General features: G+C 38.7%; 4 protein-coding genes, 1 long non-coding RNA gene and 1 pseudogene across 5 annotated transcripts; 4 read left to right on the plus strand and 2 right to left on the minus strand.

Annotated features, from left to right (window-relative positions):
- Positions 1 to 5,695: 5,695 nt before the first annotated feature.
- Positions 5,696 to 7,608, plus strand: LOC129724546 (uncharacterized). The gene is made up of 2 exons (XM_055679533.1): positions 5,696 to 5,951; positions 6,044 to 7,608. The coding sequence occupies exon 2, from the start codon at positions 6,080 to 6,082 to the stop codon at positions 6,797 to 6,799; it is 720 nt and encodes a 239-aa protein (XP_055535508.1). The 5' UTR covers positions 5,696 to 5,951; positions 6,044 to 6,079; the 3' UTR covers positions 6,800 to 7,608.
- A 2,906-nt stretch (positions 7,609 to 10,514) lies between these two features.
- LOC129722840 (uncharacterized) lies at positions 10,515 to 12,270 on the plus strand. The gene is made up of 3 exons (XR_008727662.1): positions 10,515 to 11,560; positions 11,621 to 11,722; positions 11,870 to 12,270. It is a non-coding gene; the product is annotated as an uncharacterized LOC129722840 (long non-coding RNA).
- Positions 12,271 to 13,185: 915 nt separating this feature from the next.
- LOC129720074 (uncharacterized) lies at positions 13,186 to 14,939 on the plus strand. The gene is made up of 2 exons (XM_055671484.1): positions 13,186 to 13,278; positions 13,335 to 14,939. Exons 1-2 carry the CDS (start codon positions 13,186 to 13,188, stop codon positions 14,937 to 14,939), a joined length of 1,698 nt encoding a protein of 565 aa, XP_055527459.1.
- A 6,753-nt stretch (positions 14,940 to 21,692) lies between these two features.
- Positions 21,693 to 23,070, minus strand: LOC129720075 (histone H2A-like). The gene is made up of 2 exons (XM_055671486.1): positions 22,976 to 23,070; positions 21,693 to 22,128 (listed from the first exon to the last, which is right to left on the minus strand). The coding sequence occupies exons 1-2, from the start codon at positions 23,068 to 23,070 to the stop codon at positions 21,693 to 21,695; spliced, it is 531 nt and encodes a 176-aa protein (XP_055527461.1).
- A 102-nt stretch (positions 23,071 to 23,172) lies between these two features.
- Positions 23,173 to 23,577, minus strand: LOC129724850 (histone H3-like). Its single transcript, XM_055680089.1, has one exon. The coding sequence runs from the start codon at positions 23,548 to 23,550 to the stop codon at positions 23,173 to 23,175; it is 378 nt and encodes a 125-aa protein (XP_055536064.1). The 5' UTR covers positions 23,551 to 23,577.
- A 190-nt stretch (positions 23,578 to 23,767) lies between these two features.
- On the plus strand, positions 23,768 to 24,074 carry LOC129722907 (histone H4-like; annotated as a pseudogene).
- Positions 24,075 to 24,320: the final 246 nt, after the last annotated feature.

Below are 24,320 nucleotides of genomic sequence, written 5' to 3' on the forward strand. Positions count from 1 at the left end.
TCATCACGGCGGTAATATTTCATTTCAAATGCTCACAAAACTTATCTTATTCAATGAAAGTGCACATTGTCCTGAAAACAAATGTTGAGCTCTTGTTTTTTTTTCATCTAAAACGACATTTACTCGAGAATAAATCTACCGACAAACTGGAACGTTTGCTCTATTTCACTTGTTTTAGGGCAAACCAACCAAAAAGTGGGTACCAGAAACGCTGGTACCAGAATCAATGAGTGGTAGATGGAAAATGTATGGAGTTTGACAGCCACAAGAGCCCCCTGACTCATGCTTTCCGTCGACACAAGTTAGAGTACAAGTGAAAAAAAAAATTGCAATATTTATTAGTTAGAAAAATTCAGCGGTAGACTTCACTATCTTATTTTCGCTGACATATCTAACTTTTTTATGTCATCAACTTCCTCATCAATTAATATGGAAGTGTGTCAATAATTTATACAAATAAGACGGGAGCTTCACAGCCCATTGGGCCAGTGAATACAAATCTTGAAGATATAAGTTGTTTAATTCATTTGTTTGCCAAAGCTCAGAATTTCTGCATTACCTGTATGTATTTGTTTGTGAAGTCATTTGATTCATGCTGCTCTAGAGAATGCGGATAGATACCAGAAAAACAACAAAAAGTCGGCACATCAAATTTTCATTGCTGGAAACCACCAAAATTTTGCTGATTTTTGGTGTGCTGTGCTTCCAGCAATCTGTTCAGCAAAATGAAATTTGCTAATTATTCAGTAATGCTCAATTGCATAAAAGTGACAGGTCGTTTGCTGCATGTTCGGTAAAACAAAATACAACTTGCTGGTTGTCAGCTATGACAATTTGCTGTTCATTCAGCAAAGCATAAATCAATTTGCTGGTTAACCAGTTAATTCAAGGGAACCATGTTTCCGTCAGGCACCAGATTCCATCCGCCCATCGGCTCATAGGCAAATTACTGTTGAACTAGAGACGTATGATTATCATTTCAACTTTTAAGTTCATCTAGCCCAACAAGGACTTAGCTATGGTCCCATATTCGCTATCAGGAGCTTAGCGATGATCCCGTACCAGCTGCACAGCGATTTGGCGTGTTTTGCTAATGACAGCTTGACGTAAATTTTTTGACATATCAATTCTTTTGCTGGATTCCAGCAACCATTCATTTACTGTTTTCTGTTCAGCAAATAGTTTTGCTGTATTTTCGCGAATCACTGAATCGAATACTGGTTTTCAGTAAATTCAGGGTGGCCACTCAATATCAATTTTCAATTTCCCGGTTTTCCCGATGATATTTAGTGAAATTTCCCGGTGTTTTATTTTTAAAACATATGAGAAAAAAATCAATTTTCACATGCTTATTTGTGCCTTGCAAAAATAGTGTTACAAAACTATGAAAAACATTCCTCCTTCATCGTGTTTAGCTGTTTGTCGACTTTAGCAAGTACCTTCATGGTGATCTGCTGCACAATTTTCGCCCTCTTCATCTCCAAATCGTTGACAATCTTTGCCTTCTCGCGCTTTTTTGCTTCCTTCTGCATCTTTCTCTGTCAACCTTCTCTCGAGCTTGCAGTGCTTCTGTATCAGGATGCCAATGAAAAGCGTGGGATAAATTCAAGAGTTGGGGCATAGAGTTTTTGTCTTCTAGAAAAATGTCCTCAGGCAAAACTTCAAGCGGACTTTGGGAAGAAGAGCCTCAGAGTGACCAATGAAAAAAATGCACATGAAACTGTCAAGATGCATTTTGTAAAATGCATAAAACGTTGAGATCTGTTAGTTCAAAACAATTTTTTTTTCGAGAAACTTCGATCCTGGGACTTTAAAATTTTCGAGCTGGGGTCAATGTAATGTATAAGAAATTTTCTCATGGTCCGTAAAATAAATTCAACTGACACTCTGAATAAACAATTTGAAAAAAAAAATAATTTAGCTACTGTTTGTTTTTGATATAGAAAAAATCTGAGAAATCTTTAACAAATAGCTCTTCAAGGTGGCGTCTTTCCCCAACAAAATCAAGTAGTCAAAAGGTCCAACACAGAATGAAATGTTACGGAACAGTAAATTTATCCACCTGATCAAGCCTGATTTTATTTGACGCAGATCTTGCTGCGAAGCCGCTGTCGACTTTAACTGAAACCAACAACCAGCTTTCCCCTATCCGGCAGAATCATGCCAGTTAGGTAAACATAAAAAAACAGGGTCTCATGTTGACATTTCCTCAGAAACTGTTGAACAAATAAAGCGGCAGACATGAAGGAGGATGATTTTCCCGGCGTGAAGCCTAATTTCCCGGTTTTCCCGTATTTTTTTCCCGGTGATTTGAAACTCCCGGCTTTTTCCCGCTTTTCCCGTTTTTCCGGTAGAGTGGCCACCCTGAGTAAATGTATTTATCAAAAATTCAAAAAATGATCTCAGCTATAGTATCGATACTTCTGGTATCGACACTTTTTGACCGATATTTTGAGTATCTCGATACTTTTGGCTCTTCGGGTATCGATACTGAAGTATCGATACTATCCGTCGTATCGCCCAATGCTAATAGAAACGTCAACATAAATCATTCTACATCGTCCGCCAAAGAGTCAACACCTAAAATAAAAACCTGAAAGTGAAAGTGAAAATTGTTAAAGTCAAAATATATTTTTTTAGTGTACAATAAACCCGCAAGATGAAATAGCAACAACATCTTCAGCTATCGAAAACCCAATGAGTCATATACCCAAGCATGATGTTGCTGTTTTTGGTGTGTCTTCTGATTTGAATGATATTAATTTACCAACCGATCTGGATATCTTGAGATATTATTTTTACTTAAGCGAACGTGCAAAAACAGAACAAAAAAAGTTTTCTTATAAACAATTCTCTAATCACGTAACAGATAGGTTGGTTGGAATTTGGGAAAAACTTGGTATGGAAATAATTTCAAAAAAATATGTTGCTGTTTAATTGAATAGATTGGTTGACAAATACCAAGCCGAAATTAAGAAGACGAATAGAGACCTTTTAGTGTTTACCGGTACTCTGAACAAAATTTTTTATATTGGAGCATGTAAATGCGATTTGACGGCAGCTCAATGTAACTGCGGTTTGGTTCCAGAACGCCTCAAAGAGTTTATGCACGATCAACATAAACAGAGAAGACTAACAATTGATGCATTTCTGATGGAAATTGAAGAGCAAGGGACATCGTCATCAATGCCAACAATGCCAACATACGAAGATCCCGATGATACAACATACGTAGACGTACCGATGACGGTTGATGAAGATGTTATGAATAGAAGCACAAGTTCACAATACACAGAAAGATACGATTGTTTTAACTTTGCCTTGATGTGTGACAGATTTGGTGTGTCTGATAGAGTAGCGTCAGCATTGGCAACCAGTCTTTTCAAAGATTTTGAAATGAAAGATCAGCATGGCGAACCTCTCATCATGGATAAATCGAAAGTTCGTAGGGAATGAGAGAAATGCAGACGAATAGTGCTCCGCAAAAGGTTTGATGATTCCAGTTTAATAGCGTTTTCATTCGACGGCAGAAAAGATGATACTTATACGAGAGAAAAAATTGATGGTTAGTATCATAGTAGGATGGTAAAAGAACCTCACCTTGTTATTTTGAGAGAACCGAATTCTCGATTGATTGGTTACGCAAGACTGGTAGAGGAAAGTGTTGAATACAAAACAACAAAATTGAATGAATTTTTCAACGATAAAAACATATCTCTGGATGCATTGTGTAGCCGTAGCATTTATTAGTAACTTCGAAATCAACATAACTGCTGGCGCCAAGATGTAGGCTAGCTATTTCGGTACACTTGTCGCAATCCCATCGCATAATTTCTCTCTAAGTGTCAGCCGCTCACAATCCCGTTCAGGCTCACTTAGCGCGATAGTCTCTAAAGAAACCTCGAAGAAAGGTTGGAAAGGGACAGATAGAGCCAATTCAAGATTCCAAAATGAAACAGCCAAAAGAATCGTAGATTTCCGAAGTAACCCGAAGAAGTTGGCGGGACATTACGTATTTCCTGTAAGTCGTACGGAATCACCTTCCCTTATCTGAGGACCTACATTGCTCGTTCATTTCGTCCTAGTCCGCCAAGCATTTCGGAAGTGTCGCGCGTGTGTCTGTTGTCCGCGTTTTTCCTTTAAGTTTCTAATAGTAAGTCATATAATGTGAACATAGTAGAGTTGTATTAAATTTCTTTATTTTAAAATTAGATAGAGTCGAATAACGTGTGCAAATAGTTTCGCCAATTCAATAAAGTGTGCGAGAAAATTCAGATAGGTAAATGTGCTCATTTCATAATGTCAATGACCCGCTCACGTGCTAATGACCCTTTGTACAATAGCCAGCCGGCTACTCACAATTTATTCGACAGCCAAGACGAACGAGAGGAAAGGGGCAGCGAAAGGCGCACCGCGCACTGGTTTTTTCCCCATCGGACGAAATTCCCGACAGCGCTACATAGTCGGAAGACACGCGGTATTCCCAAAATCCGCATCATCGTGTAACATCGTGTAGACCGGGGCCCTCCGGTGAGCTAGTGTCCGTTTCAGGTCGAGATATCTCCCTGTAAGCGGCACTAAGGAAGCGAGTTTATCCCCGCCGCAGTTCATCCCCCGTCGGCGTTTGCCGACCGATCGCACGACCGTTGCCACATGTGATCGTCATCACCAGCAGCCAGCCGTAGCCAGCAAAGCAACTAACATCATCATCAGCAGCCAGCCGTAGCAGTAGCCAGCAAAGCAACTAACATCATCATCAGCAGCCAGCCGTAGCAGTATCCAGCGAAGCAACCAATAGCAGCAACAACAGCGACCGTCGCAGCAGTCTCGGTGAGTCGTATCGTTCTTTCTATCAAAGAGGCCTCCGTAAAGGACGCCCTATAGATGCTGTATTAATTTTCCCGACTTAAGCCGGCCGCGACCGGCAGGCTACCGCCGTGTCCCAAAATATAAGGTGAGCAGATTTGACGTGCACGCAATATGATAGAACCACTTTTATGAACGCCACCTTACCGAATTAAACACCCGGGTGCAAGCATTTGCTTAAGCCGGTGACGTCACTGCAGATTCATTATAAAGCAGCTGATTGATATATAAAGCACATGGGTCCACGAGCACAGTAGGGAGAAAAAGCACACGAACAATAGAAGATAGGCCTAGAGTTAAGAATACATATACCAATACAACACACATTAAAGCATGCTAGTAATATAAAATACAAACCTGTCCTTTTTGTCTCCAATAAATGGTTTGATTAGTTAAACAAATGATGTAATGTGTTTACTGGAAGGATTTAGTACGTTCTAATATGTTCACGTCATTCGTATTCGTGTAGTTCGGTTCTTTGTGTCTTCCGCGTGGCGGAATTTGAATGCCGAGCAAAGCTCATTGTTCGAGATGTTTGCGCCGTCTAGCGGCAAATAGCGACTTTGCCTGTGATGAAAACATCAAGGTATGGGTGATTCCTTACCGCAAGCTTTCTTCGCGTTTACGTAGGTGTTGAAGATTTCTGCTGCCTGATAAAAGGGTTTTCTACCCGCTTTTGGAGCATTAAATGTATAAGCCTATCTGGTGCGATCCTGATTCCTTTTCTTTATGGCAACTTTGACTGACCCTTAGGGGAGTCTCACCGGGCAAACATAGCGTGGCGTGCAGTCTCCTAACGGAGTGGCGCTTAAGCTGCACGCTGATTAGGGATCGACCAGGGCCGGCTACAATTGATTGGCATATGCACTGACGGTGAGCCAACAAACACTGGCACACACGGTGGAATTATACGAAGATTCGAATTGCTGCTAAAAAGACCATTGCATTGGTTTGTTTGCCTTCTACACTTCAACGAACTTCCGTTTCGACATTTGTTTGGGGTTTTGGATAAATCATCCACCACTGGACCAACATCAACAACCGGGAAACTAAGCAAGCAAATTGAAACTTCTGAAGCTCTTCCGGTAAGTCATTGCTATCACTCATTTATTATAATTTTCTAACATTTTGAATGGTGAAATCATAATAAATTTATTTAATTATTATATATTTTTAGGTGGTGAGCGACTTCCAGAGAATTGCGTTGGAAAATATGGCTCCTGTTGCAGAACAGCACGAATATTCCACCGATTCGCAGTACTTATACGACATGGCACACGCAATTTCTAATGGCGTGGTTTCTGTGGATCTGGCTAACATAAAACCAGGGAAAATTGTACATTCTCGCTGGCTCACCAAGGCCGCTAGATTATTACGATTATATGTGACAATGAAGAAACCACCTAAAAATTTAAGAATTCTGGTTGAATTTATAATTAAGGTTTATGTGCCAATGTATTTTAATATCAAGTATTACAGCTCTGTCGTGTACGGTAGTGTATTATTTTTCAAGTACATTATTTGGGCACAATTTCTGGAGCCAAATTTACGCACTGTTGTCAATCATGTAATTAAAAATAATCCATATTTTGCACATTCGGAAAATATCTTGCTATCAATGTTGTTTGATGATAGGAAAGAGGTGCGCGACTCTGCTATCAAGAAAATTTTACGATATCGAGACAATGTTGAAGACCCATCGGAACTTAGAGAATATAAAAAACCAGATATAAACTTCCATCGCTTCGATTACACGAAAATGATCGATTTGACTGATAAAAATAACGTATTTGAACCACCATTCACGCGAATCATTCCGTATGAAACATTGATAGCATATTTAAATGAAGATGATTCACCATTTACTGATCCGCATATTCCATTACATATACAAGAAACGGAACAACACGTTCAACTGCTAGCTAGCGTTTGACTCCGTAACATAACCGCTGTGTAGGTATACAAGAAAATAGAAATATCAATTAAATTTCGGTTACCTAATACCTAATCATTAATAATTTGAAATATGCCCGCTTCAATTTGTGCACCATTTTCTTAGTCACGAATTGATTTCGTAGAACGTAAGCCAAATCTTTCGCCGAATGCAAATTGTTGGCAATTGTACGGGAAACAAAAATTACAACGCTGGAAAACTGGTGAAGTGAAGAAAAAACACTAACGAAGTCTCTAACCAGAGAGCCATGTCGGGCGTAAAACAATAGCGTGTGAAATCTCTGTTAATTGCCCTCTTTGAGAATAGACTTAACCGCGCCTGAATGAGTTCCCTGAGACGAAGAAAAAACTGACACCTGCTTATAAAAAGAAAAAAATCTGACAAAGTTCCATATATTCAAAGCCTAAATTCTTGAAAAAAGTGCCTATATGTATATGTATGTTTTATTTTAAATAATTTACGTGTGCTGAATTCTTTGGTTAACTACGAAAACCTAAAAACTCAAAGTTGCTTGATTAAATTGGATCGTTAGAGAAACATGTTAAATAGATAAACAACCGCATAGCATTTTGATGTGCAAATCACATACCACGAGTTTAATTTATTTATACATCGAATAATAATAATTCATGTCGAAAAATAGGTGTTCTGATTTTCACCTCCGGCTTGGTAGTATCTTACTTGAAGCAAGATAAGCAGATAAATTTATTTTATTTTCCAAGAATAACTGAAACGGTAAAAAATTAAATAGAAACGAGTAACGTTTAAATTACTAACAAATACAATACCTATGCGGCAATGTTATCCGATTTATCCTGTTTTCCGCGCACTTGTTGTACTTGTTGTTTCTGGAGCTTTTTAAGCAGCAGCAGTTTGCGATGGGACGTAAGTTTGGATGAAGAACGTCGTTGACTGTTAGTTCGACCGGCTTGTTCTGTAACAAAACAAAAACTTGAAAACAACTGCACACAAGTTCGCAAGAAAATCGGTATATATTGCAGTATTGACTAGTGAAAGTAATTATTTCCTCTAGCAAACTTACCTGCTATTCAGGCCGCTTGTTGACCTGGCTGATTTCCTTTTCGGCCGTGCATATTAGTCTCCTTTACAAATCTACTACACGTCCAATTATTACTTATATTCACCAGAATTAAGCAGAATAAACTGCCCACAAAATACAGCCCGACCTGCACAAAAATGTAAGTAGTTTATTTCTTGATGCATCATGCAGGCCCATGACGCGCTTATGTTTTTGCACCAGTGTTTGTAAATTTGGTACCAATTTCATTTTTTGCCAAACAAATATCATTCCTGGAAGGGAAATTTTGAATAGCCTGAATTATCTTGTATTTATGCATACGTTTACCAACGATATTTCTAAGAAGAAGACATCTTTATTATGCAAATCATAATGAAAACATGTTTAATTTTTATTCAGTAAAAAAAATGATTGCCGTCAGGAACCTCGCTCAATCGGCTTGACACACTTGACATTTCTCGCCTGACGTTTAAACCTTTTCTAACCCTTAAGTCTAGACATCAACCGCTCTTGCATAGACATCCACCCTTTTCGCATACGTATCGCATTCGTACGGGATACGAATGAATTCGTACGGCCTCTGTACGTAAACAAGAATGGCATTTTCGAACTCATTCGAATCCATACTTTCGTACGAATGTTGGATACGGCCGTAAACAAGAATGAAGGTGAGTGTCAAATGGAAGGTCTAGTTGCCCCATAAGACCCTATTGATTTGTTTTGCAATCGGACTATTACTTTGCCTGTGATGTTTAAAAATGTGAAATGAGGCTATGAAAAGGAACATATTCCGAAGACTACTTGGACTCACTCACTTTTCTCAAAGATGGCTGACCCGATTTCCACAAAATTAGTGTCAAATGAAATGTATAGCTGCCTCATAACACCCTATTGAATTTTACTGTAATCGGACTGCAACTTCGTCTGTAATGTATCGAAATGTGAAAATCACGAAACTTCATTCACCTTTATTCTTGTTTACGGCCGTATCCTACATTCGTACGAAAGTATGGATTCGAATGAGTTCGAAAATGCCATTCTTGTTTACGTACAAAGACCATACGAATCCATTCGTATCGCATACGAATGCGATACGTATACGAAAAAGGTGGATGTCTATGCAAAAATGGTTGATGTCTAGACTAAGGGTTAGAAAAAGTTTAAACGTCAGGAGAGAAATGTCAAGTGTGTCAAGCCGATTGAGCGAGGCTCCTGACGGCAAACAATTTTTTACTGAATGAAAATTAAATATGTTTCTATTATAATTTGCGTAATGAAAAGGTTTTTTGCCTTTCTCCTAGAAAGGTATAGCAATCACTGGAAAAACCAAAGGTATAAAAGTGGTCCCAATGGCCGAATGTCATATACCGCTCGACTTCTTTCGACGAACTGAGCATTTTCTGTATGTATGTATGTATGTGTGTGTGTGTGTGTATGTATGTGCAACTTTTTTTTCTCACTCACTTTTCTTAGAGATGGCTGGACCGATTTTCATAAAATTAATTGCAAATGAAAGGTCTAGTTGCGCCATAGGTTGCTATTGAATTTCATTGTAATCGGATTTTTAGTTTAGAGGTTATGTATCAAAATGTAAAAATCATGAAACATCAATATCTCAGAAACCACACAACCGATTTTAATAAAATTGGTTTCAAATGATTGGGCTGTCTCTAGAACTCTTAAATTTTGAATTTCGTAATGATTGAACATATGGTTCAAAAGTTATGTAAAGAAAAGTTATCCTGAGGTTGTTTAAACTCACTCATTTTTCTCAGAGATGGCTGAACCGATTTTCACAAAATTAGTGTCAAATGAAAGGTCTAGTTGCCCCATAGGTTGCTATTGAATTTCATTGCAATCGGATTGTAACTTTGTCCGTTGTTCATGAAAATGTGAAATCACATAATGAAAGTAAACATATTGACTTCCTCCTAACGATCACTGGCTAATTAAAAGGTAGAAAAGTGATCCAAATGGCCGAATGTCATATACTACTCGACTCAGTTAGACGAATCGAGCATTTTCTGCATATAAGCATGTATAGGTGTATATGTTTGTGTGTGGGTGTGTACGTGTGTATGTGCACCTTTTTCGCACTCACTATTCACAGAGATGGTCTGACCGAACAGATTTCAATGAAATTAAATGCAAATGAAAGGTCTAGTTGCCCTATAAGACCCTATTGAATGTTATTGTAATCTGATTTCTAGTTTAGAGGTTATGTATCAAAGTGTAAAAATCACGAAACATCAATATCTCAGAAACAACACATCTGATTTGATTAAAATTAGTTTCAAATGAACGGGCTACCATAAAAACCCTTAACTTTTGAATTTTATGAAGATTGAACATGTGGTTCAGGAGTTATGGAAAGAAACGTGTTCTGGAGACTATTTAATCTCACTCATGTTTCTCAGAGATGGCTGGCCCGGTTTTTATAAAATTAGTGTCATATGAAAGGTCTTGTTGCCCCATAAGACCCTAATGATTTTTTTTCAAACGGATTATTACTTTGCCTGTTATGTTTAAAAATGTGAAATCCAGCTATGAAAAGAAACATATTCCAAGACAACTTACTTGGACTCACTCATATTTCTCAGAGATGGTTGACCCGATTTCCACAGAATTAGTATTAAATGAAAGGTCTACCTACCTCATAACTCCCTATTGAATTTTGCAGTAATCGGACTGTAACTTCGTCTGTAATGTATCGAAATGTGAAAATCACGAAACTTCATTATCTTAGAAACTACACAACCGATTTGAACAATATTGATATCAGATGAACGGGCTAGTTAAGGGTTAACTGATGAATTATGATTGAACACGTGGTTTCAAAGTTTGGCTGCCCCATACGTTACCTTTTCATTTGATTGTAATCAAGCTTAAGCAAGCGTTATGTTTTAATTTGTAAAACAACGAAAGTCTATTATCTCAAGTACTACACGACTTATTTGAACATAACTAGTGTCATACAAATGAGTCATCTCTCAAACTTACAAATAACAAACTTCATAACAATTTGATATGCTGTTTAAAAGTTTTAGAAAGAACAGAAATTCAAAGACTATTCAACACTTTACCTGCTTCGATCAATATATATGGCCTCAACATGATTTAGATGTGGTATCGTACTATCTGAACGTTCCCGGCATCGCTCGTGATTAAATTGTTCGAAATTAAGAGTCATTGCTTTTATTTCGCTATTTCTTAAGTACTAACATTACGTCAAATTTCATATTTTATACTTTAATTACAACATCAATATTTTAGAACCCAAAGAGTGGATAAACATTTATTGGATTTAAGCATTCATGTAAATCTATTTTTACAAATAATAAGTTTGAATGAGAAAGGCTGAGTCTGACCGCTAGGTGGATTAATTTAGGTTTTTTTGATAAACATTGATAGTTAAAGTATGCATAAAACACAAGATAATCGTGCCTATCTAAAATTTCCCTTTTAAAAATGAAATTTGTTTGGCGAAATATGCAATTGGAACCAAATTTACAAACTCCGATGCAAAAACATAAGCGGGTCATGGACCTGAATGATGCATTAAAAGTTGACTATTTACATTTTGTAGGCAACTTGAGCAGCATTTTTAGGCAGTTTATTCTGCTAAAATTTGTGATAAGTAGAAGGGTGACAAAGTGTGAGCCGACAGACATGGATAGTGATGCGGCAGGAGTAATTTTGCGGTAAGTGTTCTTTTGTTGTAGAATAGTTCTCCCCGTTCTCAAGCAACCGATTATTTATAGAAGCACGACCAACTGAGCTCGTTCCTTTGAAGTAAATTAGTCCATTAAAAGACGGTCGCCGATAAGAAAATCAGCCTGGTCTACAAGCGGCATAAACTGCAGGTAAGTTTGCTTCTATATTAGAGGAAATGACAAACTGATATTTATTATTTAACTATATCCACTAGCCAAAACTGATACCACCAATGTAACTTTTTCTCGCGGACTTGTGTGCAGCTGCTTTCAAGGTTTTTTTGTGATTAATTGCAGAACAAGCCGCTACTGAAGCATCGTATCATGCAGAACATCATCAATGGCAAACGTACTGACGGGACTTGCGTCAGGCCGCCCTGCATAGTGCTGATGTTATGCGATTCCAGCGACTGGCGACGGCCTATAAGAACAGGACTGGTGGTTCCACTGTCTACGAAAGTGCAGGTGCCACTTCCCAAAAAGGTCTAGTGAGCAAAGGTGGACGATGGATTTGTAATTGTGGTGAATAGGGCCCAAATGCAGATATTTAGTTGGCTCGACTAGGCCATGTATTTCAAATGAGCTGAGCTGCTCGTCGAAGCTTTCGTAATACAGCCCTATGATGTGGGAATTTTCGTCATGCAGTATAAAATTAGAAGATGAAAAATAAAATAATTGTTAAACCCTACTATTCGCAACTTTCTGCTCTTTTGCTTGTCTGAGAACTCTATTGGTTTTTATATGCAAATATGCATTTTTTTCAATGTTCGAACTTTGCGTACATGACACTCCACCACTTTTTCTATTAAATAGGTGCTTTAGCTTTTTCGTCGTATCAGTAAAGTCGTTCAGACGCGCTTTAGTTTATTATCGGAGAGGGCGCGCGTGCTATTGTGGTTGCGTCCAAAACGACTCTTTTTATACAAAGGTTTCAAAGTTTAATCACCACACGATCTAATGGTAATGTGATTAGATGTGTCTCTTGAAGGTCAGTTGCTTAGAGGCTTCGTTCGCGTGATTTTCATTTCACCAGTTTTTCGAGCGCATAATTTTGTGACATAATAAGTAGCACTAAAAACTAGAAGTAGATTTTTTCTTCAAAATTAAAATATGTTTTCGATTTTTTATGTAAAAGTTCCTGAGGAATCCAAAAAAAAAAATCAATCGAAAATTTTGAAAAATGATCATTTTTAGAACCACTTTATTTCAAAAAGTGCCATACTAAGGGCCAAATAAAAAACATATGGGTCCAAAAATTTTCGATAAATAACAATTACGTAGGCTACACACATGTGGTGTATATCTATTATATAAATGTGGTTTGCTAAATCATTTTATTGTTTATAAGGCATCCTAAACTCGATTTTTCAAAAGGATGGTTCAGCTTTGAGGATCATAAGAACAAAACTATGAGCGCTTTGAGGCATCCCTTAATCGTGTACGATAGGGCTGTAATTTTGTACAGGTTATTTCTTTGGTCAAATAAACAAATATAGGGGAAAGGAGCTTTAAAGGACAAATCTTTAGATGCCGCTACTTGGCCGATTGGAATTAGATTCAGAGAATTCATCGACCAGTCAAAAAACTCCACCCAGTAAGCTGCAGCTCCGACTATGACGCATCCTGCACGACTGCACAGAATGCCGACAATTTTGCCTTTCTGCGATGTTATACGGATGGTGGGAACCTTCAGGTTCCCGCCAAAGGCGAGTATCTTAATTTAACAAACAACGACCCAACACTAAATTGTTGCACGTTGCAGCGTACTTCTCCCGATGACAACGATGCCATTTGGATTTTCTATCAGAACGTCCGCGGCCTACGCACTAAAATTGACGACTTGTTCCTGGCTGCTAGCGAATGTTCATACGATGTCATCATTTTGACGGAAACTGGACTAAACAATGACATTAACGACCTTCAGCTTTTTGGTACTGCATACAATGTGTTCCGGTGTGATCGTAGCCCTCAAAATAGTTGTAAATCTCGTCTTGGAGGTGTGCTTGTTGCTGTTGCTCAATGTAATACTAGTAAAACTATATGTACAACTAACGGACAAAGCTTGGAACAGATTTGTGTGTCTTCCGTCGTCAAAGGCAAAAAGCTGCTTATTTGTGCAGTGTATATTCCGCCAGACAGGAGCAGCGACATCTGCACTATGAATGACCACTTAGCAACTATTGACGAAATTAGAACGAATTCTACTCTAGAAGATACGATTCTCGTTTGTGGTGACTACAATCAACCACGCATGCAATGGATGAGTGGCATTGACGGTATCTTTTGTAGTAATGGAAACCAACTTCCTCAATCAAGTAGTATTTTACTAGATGGCATGGATTTCATGAATTTAAGCCAGGCAAATCTCGTACGCAACCGCCTGAATCGTACACTTGATTTGGTTTTCTGCACTTTTGAGCAGAAGTTAAGTGTCAATGTTTGCCCCGTTCCGCTCTTACCTATCGACAGTCACCACCCACCGTTAGAGATGTCTTTGCCCGCCGTCACTGATGGTATCGCACCGATTGTCGCCAATGCTGAGCGAACGCTTAATTACCGTAGGATCAATTTTGCTGCTTTACTTGCGTACTTGTCAACGGTGAATTGGGATCTGCTTTTTGCTTCTAGTGACGTTGATGATATGGCTGATAAGTTTAGTGACGAAATATGCTCGTGGCTGCTGACAAATGTACCAACCAAACGTGCTGCAGCTTCGCCTGCGTGGAGTACACCGGGATTACGTAAACTAAAACGTGAGCGTAACGCATGTCAACGTAGATTGCGGCGCCATCGAACACTCGAACACAAGTATAATTTTCAGATAGCCAGTAACGCTTACCGTCGAGTTAACGCTGCACTCTATAAGTCGTACGTCCTGAGAATTCAATCGAGTCTTCGGCGCAATCCGAAAGGTTTTTGGAACTTTGTAAATTCCAAACGGAATACTTCTTCGATCCCATCGAGTGTTTTCCTCGACGATGAAACCGCCTCGACTGCTGCAACCACATGTAACCTTTTTGCTAGACATTTTGCTTCGGTCTTCAACTCAGGTTGCACATCTCAGCAGGAGGCCGAGTACGCTGCCTCTGACGTCCCAGCTGATTTGGTCGATTTACGATCTTTCGTCATTACAAATGAAATGGTTGTTGAAGCAGCGAAGAAATTGAAGTGCTCCTATTCACCTGGTCCAGATGGAGTTCCAGCTGTGGTTTTGACCCGTTGTATAGCTGCATTAGTAGATCCACTGTGCTGTATTTTCAACCGCTCGTTCAATGAGGGAAAGTTTCCACTTTTGTGGAAGCAGTCCTACATGTTTCCTGTATACAAAATGGCGATCGTAGAAACGTGTCAAACTACCGTGGAATAACAAGTCTCTCTGCTGCATCAAAACTTCTCGAGATTATTGTGTGCGGCGTACTGTTAGAGCGAACTAAAAATTACATCTCTTTTGATCAGCATGGTTTTATGCCCGGCCGATCGGTGGCTAGTAATTTACTGCAATTCACTTCCACCTGTATTGCGACCATGGAAATGAAGGCTCAGATGGATGTGATATATACCGACTTGAAAGCCGCTTTTGACAAGATTGACCATCGAATATTGCTCTGTAAACTCTCTCGACTCGGTGCCTCAAGTAAACTAGTTTCATGGTTTGAATCGTACCTTTCGGATAGAGCACTGCGAGTAAAAATTGATTCCTGCACTTCTGAACCTTTCACTAATGCGTCAGGGATTCCTCAAGGAAGCAACCTGGGTCCACTGCTTTTCATACTATTTTTTAACGATGCCGCCATATTGCTTGAGAATAACTGTAAACTGATTTATGCGGATGACCTGAAACTCTATTTCGTTGTGCGTTCCGTGGAGGACTGTGAACGTCTACAATTATTACTCAATATTTTTGCTAGTTGGTGCCAAAGAAATAAGCTAACTCTAAGTATTGGCAAATGTGTAGTAATTACATTTCATCGCATCTCCAAGTCTATTGAGTTTGCGTACGAAATCGATGGCGTTACACTAACGAGAGTAGATCAGGTAAACGACCTTGGCATCCTGCTAGATTCGAAATTGACGTTTGACCTTCATCGCTCAGCGGTTATATCCAAAGCGAGTCGTCAACTAGGATTTATCTCGAAAATAGCTAAGGATTTTTCCGATCCCCACTGTTTTAAGGCACTATATTGTGCTCTAGTTCGTCCTCTTTTGGAAACTGCTGCTGTTGTATGGTGTCCACATCAAACCTCGTGGAGTACAAGAATCGAGCGCATACAGAAACGTTTCCTCAGACTGGCTTTAAAAGATTTACCATGGCGCAATCCATCGGAACTTCCTTCGTATCCTGACCGATGTCTACTCCTGGGTTTAGATACGCTGCAACGACGACGATCAATTCAGCAAGCGATTCTTATTGGAAAGCTTCTCAACGGAGAAATCGACTCACCTTGGCTGCTTTCGCTGCTTGATTTGCGAGCACCGCAGAGAACGTTGCGCAACGATTCGTTACTTGTGCCTAGATTTCATCGAACATCTTATGGTTATAATGAACCAGTCGCCGCGTGCATTCGTGCCTTTTCATTAGTTGAAGACTTATTTTTATTCAACGAACCTATCCATCGATTCAAAAATAGGCTAATTAGTTCGACTTTGCTGTAATTTAGTTAAGGTTTTCAATTCATTAAAACTTAGTGTCAGATGAATTTAATCACAAATAAACAAATAAACAAATAAACAAGTAGGTAAAGACGGACACTGCGGGTAAGATGGACACTTTTAATATTTCACAGACTAGAATGTATTATGATAGTTGAGTGATGCGAATACCTTATTTATAGTGTTTTAATGCTTTTGAGTTGCATTATCGGTTTTCAGCAAGCATACTGTCAAATTTGTAAGTAAAACAAAGAATATTTTCGTGAACGCGCAATTTGTTGTAATTTTTATTCCACGGAAAATAGTGAAAAACTCGTGAAACTTACGTGTTTTCATTTGTTCACAATAGTAAAGTGATTAATTAGTCTTCCCTCGGTTTTCTAGTGGAAATCCAGCAGATTTTCGATGTTCCGATGAAGAGCTACGATCGTTTGAAAAATTTACAACCAGGTCGGGCAAGACGGACACACTAAGGTAGGGAAAGATGGACACACGGATTTTCCGAGAATTTTCACATATAGCATCTGTTGTGTATAACAGATGTTCACAAAGTACACCCGCGAGAGAAACCAGCAGGCGGAGAATTTTCGCCTTCATCGAAACCCATCCTCTCAAACTGTGCACGTGATGTATAGATGGACTCTAATAACGTAGAGTAATGTATGGCCATCACTTAACACATAAATCAAAAGAATACTTAACGTACTACATCTTTTTTGTGAGTGTCCACCTTTACCTTCGTAGTGTCCATCTTACCCACCCTAAGTGTCCGTCTTTCCCAACCATGACAAAAAACAGCAATTTTTAGTCTTATTTTTGAAGACCCAAAACACATAAAACTTGGAGGAAGTTCACAAAAACCAAAAATGATTATGAAAACAAATGACCTTAAGTTTCAATTTGTGCGACTACTGCGATCTAAATAGCAATAACTGTGTAATTATTTAGATTAAACCTTAGGGTGTCCGTCTTTACCTACTTTCCCCTACATTTATTGGATTGAAGCGTTCATGTAAATCTATTTTTACAAATAAAAGTTTGAATGAGAAAGGCTGGGTCTGACCGCTAGGTGGATTAATTTAGGTTTTTTTCTTTAAATAAGTCGTGTAATCTTTGAGAGAATAGATTTTCAATATTTTTACAATTTAACACATAATGGTTAAAATAAAAGTCCGATTACACATTACAAGTGTTACCCGATGGTCAAACTAAGGAAAAATGAAAATCGGTCCTTCTATCTATGAGAAAAGTGGGTGAGTTCAAATAGTCTTAGAAACATGTTTCTTGCCATAGCCTGATTTCCCATTATTATACATAACGGACAAAGTTGAAGTCCAATAACAATAAAATTCAATAGGGTCCTATGGGGCAGCAAGACCTTCCATATGACACTAATTTTGTGAAAATCGGTCCAGCCATCTCTGAGAAAAGTGAGTGAGCTTAAACAGTGTTTGAAACACGTTTCTTTGCATAACTTATGAACTACATGTCCAAATATTATAAATTGGTTAAATAAATGGTTCAAAAAAACAAGTCCGTTCTTTTGATATCAATTTTGTTAAAATCGGTTGTGTGGTTTCTGAGATAATGAAGTTTTGTGATTTTCACATTTTGATACATAACCTCGAAACCAAAAATTCGATTACAATAAAATTCAATAGGGTCTTGTGGGACAACTAGACCTTTCATTTGCAATTAATTTCATTGAAATCGGTCCAGCCATCTCTGTGAAATCGAGTGAGATTGGGAGAGCGTTACATACATACACACACACACACACACACACACACACACACACACACAAATACAGAAAATGCACAGCTCATCGAACTAAGTCGTTTGATATACGAGATTCGACCCTTTGGATCACTTTTATACCTTTGGTTTTTTCAGTGATTGCTTGCTGATTGCTGATAATTGATTTAAATGAATTTTCCATGGAAGGTTATTATAAAAGCTTTCTTGCAGAAGCAATTCCACGCCCTTGCGGGTGGCCTTCCGGGAGATAACCGGAACATTCGCCATGGTGGACGAAAACATGCGTGTAGGCATATTTTTGGGTTCTTTGTTCGTTTTATTTATCAATTCCTCCTCAATTTTCACGACAAAATTTTTGGAGTAAGTCTTACGCTCCTGGTTCTCCCAGAAACTCTAGATGGGACGCAGTTAAGGGACGTTGGATCAGGCATGGGGATAACACAGCACACCAAAGCGCGTGGGGCCCATCTGCTAACACACTACGCAGGACTATCCGTATTACCCTCCGTCGCTAGCTGAAGACAAAACACTGGAGAGCCATTCGTGAACACGCGAGCCGAGGGTTTTTAACTTCGGCACATGAGGCAACCGAGGGCTCGCAGTTTCGGGGAACGCACAAGCATTGGTCGCCACGGTGAGATCGACAATGGTATAATATTGGAAAGCTTGACGGTAGTCATCGCATACAACCACCTGCAATATTTTTTTCATATGTACTTTTGTAAACATGATGCGTTTGAGAAAACACGTGTTAGCAAGCGGGCTTCCGAGGGCTCACGAATTCGGGAACACTCGGGCATGTGTTTGCCGAAGCTTCTGAAGGGCTGTTTTATTTAGAACACTGTGGGTTTCCGTTTTGTATAAGCACTGAAGGGCAACGAAAATACCCTCCGTGGCATTGCCTAAAACACACACGCAGTATGCATGTTATCTTAAGCGTCGAGCTGACCAAACTGCTACACCTTTTTCATATACAATCTTGAACAGCTCAACGATCGTATTTGTAACGAAAGTATTGTTCAGAGGAATTGTTAGGGCACACAAAACACACATTTTTGCCAAAGGTCATATATCTCCAGGACTTTTCCTTACAAAGTTATATCATATTTTAGCTTATTTTTTCGATAACTTCAAGAACTTATAGGTTAAAAAGGGGCAAAAGTAATCATGATGTCAATACTTTTACTTGAAGTTAAGCTGAAGTAATATAAACTTCTTTAGGTTCCATTTGTCCCAATCCACCCATATTAGAGTACGGCGAGCATATGTTACAGTAGATTTACATATATCCAAAATACTAACTTTTTTGTGTTAAGAGATAGAGTAATGGTTAATTCGGCAAAGTTTTAGAACGTGCAAAAATATGAATCTTTGCTAAACAAAGAAAAATTCTATCTTCATTGGGTACAGAGTTACAGAGTATTTTCTGTAAAAGTTACTTAAAAGTTAACTTTTTGCACTTTTACAAGAAAATGTTGTTCTAAAGAAGCATTTGGGCATACAAAACACATGTTTTTTTTTGAAGACCACACATATCCAGGACTTTTCCTTACAAAGTTATAGCATGTTTTAGCTTTGTTCAAGTTGTTCAAGTTATCAAAAAAAGTAGGAGGTTGTATCCAAGACACGACCGCATAAATGACGTAGCACTACGTACACTATTAACAAATGCATTGAGTGTTTCATTACCCTAGTAACACAACTGTTTTTATCAATGTTTTATAGCGCTGTATTAAGCATTATAAAGCTTTGATAAAACCAATATTTTTACTTGGGTAATGAGTTATAATGTCTACTAATGAAGGGTTGTGAATTTCGTGAACCGGATTCAGCAGTTAGCAGATCGTGCCGAGTTAAAACCATACACAGCACACACACACACAAATCATACCATATCATAGACACACACACATCATACCATATCATTATACCATACACACAACATACCATATCATACACACATACACATACACACATGATACCATATCATGCACACACAGCAAGCAAGCGACCAATCAGAGTACTTTATTTTTATTTCAACAAGGCTTGATAATTTTCAATAGTGCAATAGTTCGTAGATTCAAACAACATTTTTCTGCATTTGGGCAGATGCGTGTATAATTTTCCAATCGATTGCTGCAAGAATGAAGAAAATCGGTTGAAAACCAACCGACCTATAAGCATTTGAAAAGGGACAAATTTCGTCCCAGTTTTTCAGTTTGCATCCCTGTGTGGTATGCTAAAGTAAAACGTAGTTCTACGTCAAAATACTAATTTACTAAATGTACAGTAAATAGAAGAGTTTTATGTTGTATTTCAAAGGGTAAATCACATATTTATTGAACAGTCATAGTAATCGCCCATTGAATATTGGAAATATTTCGCAATATATCAATAGTATCAGTATCAATATATCAGCCTGGCAGAGGCCCTGGTGTCAGTAGGATCGTAGCTGTCGAACAGTTGGCTGCGAAGTCTGTATAATAAACAGAAGGTCGGGTTCCGATACGGAATGTAGCACCAAGGCTTTGGCTTTGCTACTAGGTTGGCCATCCTTATTTGTGATGTCGTTTCCTGTAGCACGAGAGATACTCCATCCAACATCGTTTTATAATTTAAACGAGAAATAGAGAGACCTGTCGTAGAAAAAAGAGACTTTAAAGACTAGCTTTAACCCTTTATACGGCAGTGGCAACTATATTGCCACCAACGAAAAACAATTTTTGTTGTTGTTCCAAGAATTTTCTCTATAAATTTTGCTTAAACAAGGTCTTCTGGGGGTCTCTTGCAACACTCCAAGTTTCCTAAAACTGCTAGAAGTGTGCAATGTTAATTTGGGGATAATTTTTACATTTAACCCTCTCCCGCTCACAAGGTTTATCATTGAAATTTATAGCTTCACGAAAAAATTCAAGCTGAACACTTTGTAGACTAACTAAAATTACTGTCAACTGTAGTATTTTGAAGAAAATGCCCAGTGATGCTATGAGGCAGCATATAAAAGTTTATGGAACAATCGTAAGCACAACAAACTATTTTATGTCATGATATGATGATTATAATTCTTGGTGCTCTAGAGTCATCATGAGCGGGGAAGGGTTAATTTACGTTTTACTGAACTTGTGTCGGCTCCAAGTGCAGTTTTCACGGCCTTATAAAGGGTTAAAATAGAAACCAAGTCTCTAAAAAGAGATCTGCTACCAGCCCTGTGCAATTTAAAAGCATTCATATTTCAATGTTTAGCAATAGAACAAGAAAAACGTATGAAAATAAATACTTCTTTTATTGTACTTGATTGCAATACTTTTGCATGGTGTTGTTTGTTACCTCTCTTGAGGCTCAAAACATTCTCTCTCCTGAGTATTGCTAGTTTTGCCTCTAAAATTAAAAACACGGAACAGACCAATTCTTACTCAATTTAGAGTAAAAATGACCGAGTGTGTAGGTATCGCGAATCGCAAAATTTTAATATCGTGTAGAAAGCATTGATTTATTTGATATCGATACAATATCGCCCAATGCTATAACTTAACTATTTCTTTGTAAAATTTCTAATGACATAAGAATCCGCCCTTCCACAGGAATAATTTTGTGTGGTAGTAAATATGATATAGAAAAGGTACTAACTAAATAAATGCTTTAACTCCCCTTTGAAGTGGTTGGTCGTCCTGAAAAGGACGGATTTTTTTTAGTAGCGGGGTCAATATGAAATTTAAGCCTTCTTTTCTGTCTTCTTGGGCAGCAGCACGGCTTGAATGTTCGGCAAAACGCCTCCCTGGGCAATGGTAACACCAGACAAAAGCTTGTTCAATTCCTCGTCGTTACGGATGGCCAACTGAAGATGACGCGGGATGATACGGGTCTTCTTGTTGTCACGAGCTGCATTTCCTGCCAATTCCAAAACTTCAGCAGCCAAATATTCCATCACTGCTGCCAAGTACACAGGAGCACCAGCACCAACTCGTTCGGCATAGTTTCCTTTCCGCAGCAGACGGTGGATACGTCCTACCGGGAACTGCAGACCAGCTCGAGACGAACGGGACTTTGCCTTTCCCTTAACTTTGCCGCCTTTACCACTAACAATTCTCGTGAGGTTCAGACCTCTGTCCGTTTGTTGTTGCCAGGGGAATTGACCAAACACGCTGTCTCTGAGGGTACCAAGGCGGTTACCAAGTACACCAGTTCCAAGTAAATGCTGTAGATTATGCTTTCATCAACAATCGGCCACCAAACAATAAATGGAGCGGAATTTGAATTTTATTATCTCGGTAATACAGACGAAAAAGATTGATTTATTATACTACCAAGGAATAAGAATAAATAATTTATTATTCTCTAACACTTCGCGTAGATTTATTTATAAATAAATGAGTTAATGCTACGAAAATCTAAAATACAGAATTTGTCTTAGATGTCTTCGAATGTAAACAATCACCTACATTTCCAGAAACTGCTGAAACTTTATAGTAAATCACCTAAAAACAAATTCAAGTGAAAAATAAGTATTAATCTGTGAAAAAGGCTCATGAGTTTTAGAATATAATTTTTTTCCTTTCGAAAAAGCATTGATAAATGAATAAACTTTTGTAGCATCTGTATACTGTTGTGTTCTCCAATTGTTCGAATGTTTATTTTATCAGAACTGCGCCATTATTATGTTAAGAGCAACGCTGGTCATTGGAAAAAAGCTTGCCACTTTTTCAACTTATTTTCTCTAACCCGTGCACAATAATACTCCTTGCAATATCGCCTGATAGTTCAAAATGAGAAATGTTAAAATATTTAGGTAAAAACGACAGACTGTTATTGAGATCTAATCCCTCTCGATTAGTTAGCCTATACACCAGAGAGACGCCGAGACATTCACCGTTAAGGCAACTGTCAACATCAAAACGGGCGATCTGTATAATTTTGCATTGCCGTTATCCGTTTTGATGTTGACAGTTGCCTTAACGGTGAGTGTCTTGTCATTTCTCTAGTATATAGGTTCCCTACTCTCGATAGTAGGTATAGGTAAACAAAATTTGTGTTGAATTGTTGATGAGGAAATACTCCAGATGCTTGAAACAAATCCAAATCTTCATTAACATTATTTGTGGCCCTGATAAGGCCGTTTGTTTCAGAAATTTAGAAGCAAACAAAAACTGATGATAACCGTTTTAAGCACGTTCACCACGAATACGACGAGCCAGCTAGATGTCCTTTGGCATAATGGTCACACGCTTGGCGTGGATGGCACACAGATTGGTATCTTCGAAAAGACCAACCAGATAAGCCTCACTAGCTTCCTGTAGAGCCATAACGGCAGAACTCTGGAAACGCAAATCGGTTTTGAAGTCCTGGGCAATTTCACGGACCAAACGCTGGAACGGAAGCTTGCGGATCAGCAGCTCAGTCGATTTTTGGTAACGACGAATTTCACGCAGAGCGACTGTTCCGGGACGATAACGATGAGGCTTCTTTACTCCACCAGTAGCCGGGGCACTTTTACGAGCTGCCTTGGTGGCCAACTGCTTACGAGGAGCTTTTCCACCAGTGGATTTACGAGTGGTCTGCTTTGTACGGGCCATGGTTAAGCTCTTTTTTCAGTCGATGTTGACACCCTGAGAGTAGAACGAATAATGAAAAAAAAAAAAAAATTGTCAAATCTTTTAAACTGCACCCTTTTTGACAGTTCAACCAATCAGGAAAGAGACATTTTTACCCCCGCCAGCATAAAAGCGATTTTCAGGGCCGCGTTTGGCATTAGTTTCAATCCATCGTTCGAACGGTTAACATCTACTGAAAATGACTGGTCGTGGTAAAGGAGGAAAAGGACTTGGCAAAGGAGGCGCTAAGCGTCATCGCAAGGTTCTTCGTGATAACATCCAGTGAATTACCAAGCCTGCTATTCGTCGTCTGGCGCGTCGTGGAGGTGTAAAGCGTATTTCTGGTTTGATTTACGAAGAAACTCGAGGCGTGCTGAAAGTTTTTCTGGAGAACGTGATTCGAGGTGTAACAGCATGAACATGCCAAGCGAAAGACCGTCACCGCCATGGATGTCGTGTATGCACTGAAACGCCAGGGACGCACTCTATACGGTTTTGGAGGTTAAAAAAAGTCGACCTACAAACAAAACAAAAAGGCCTTTTTCAAGGCCACCAACATAATAAATAAAGGTTTAATCGAATTGAATTCTACATTTTCTAGATGTTGAATGATTAAGATAAATTATAAAATGCCAAAGCAATACACCAACCGTTTTTTTCTTGTAGTTACAATGCGGAAAAGTACAGTTGCATGGTTTTAAAGGGAATAAGCGTTATATTTAAACAATTATACTGTACGCGGAGGAGCTCTA

This window comes from Wyeomyia smithii, chromosome 2, assembly GCF_029784165.1.
Source record: "Wyeomyia smithii strain HCP4-BCI-WySm-NY-G18 chromosome 2, ASM2978416v1, whole genome shotgun sequence".
Classification (NCBI taxonomy): domain Eukaryota; kingdom Metazoa; phylum Arthropoda; class Insecta; order Diptera; family Culicidae; genus Wyeomyia; species Wyeomyia smithii.

Excerpts from the sequence above, each read along its gene's own strand:
- LOC129724850 (XM_055680089.1), bottom strand. The coding sequence starts at position 23,550 with ATGGCCCGTACAAAGCAGACCACTCGTAAATCCACTGGTGGAAAAGCT.
- LOC129720074 (XM_055671484.1), top strand. The coding sequence starts at position 13,186 with ATGACGCATCCTGCACGACTGCACAGAATGCCGACAATTTTGCCTTTC. Across the intron at positions 13,279-13,334 it reads CCTTCAGGTTCCCGCCAAAG|CGTACTTCTCCCGATGACAA; the intron begins GCGAGTATCTTA and ends TGCACGTTGCAG.
- LOC129724546 (XM_055679533.1), top strand. The coding sequence starts at position 6,080 with ATGGCTCCTGTTGCAGAACAGCACGAATATTCCACCGATTCGCAGTAC.
- LOC129720075 (XM_055671486.1), bottom strand. The coding sequence starts at position 23,070 with ATGTTAATGAAGATTTGGATTTGTTTCAAGCATCTGGAGTATTTCCTC. Across the intron at positions 22,129-22,975 it reads ACCTATACCTACTATCGAGA|AGACAGCGTGTTTGGTCAAT; the intron begins GTAGGGAACCTA and ends TGGTACCCTCAG.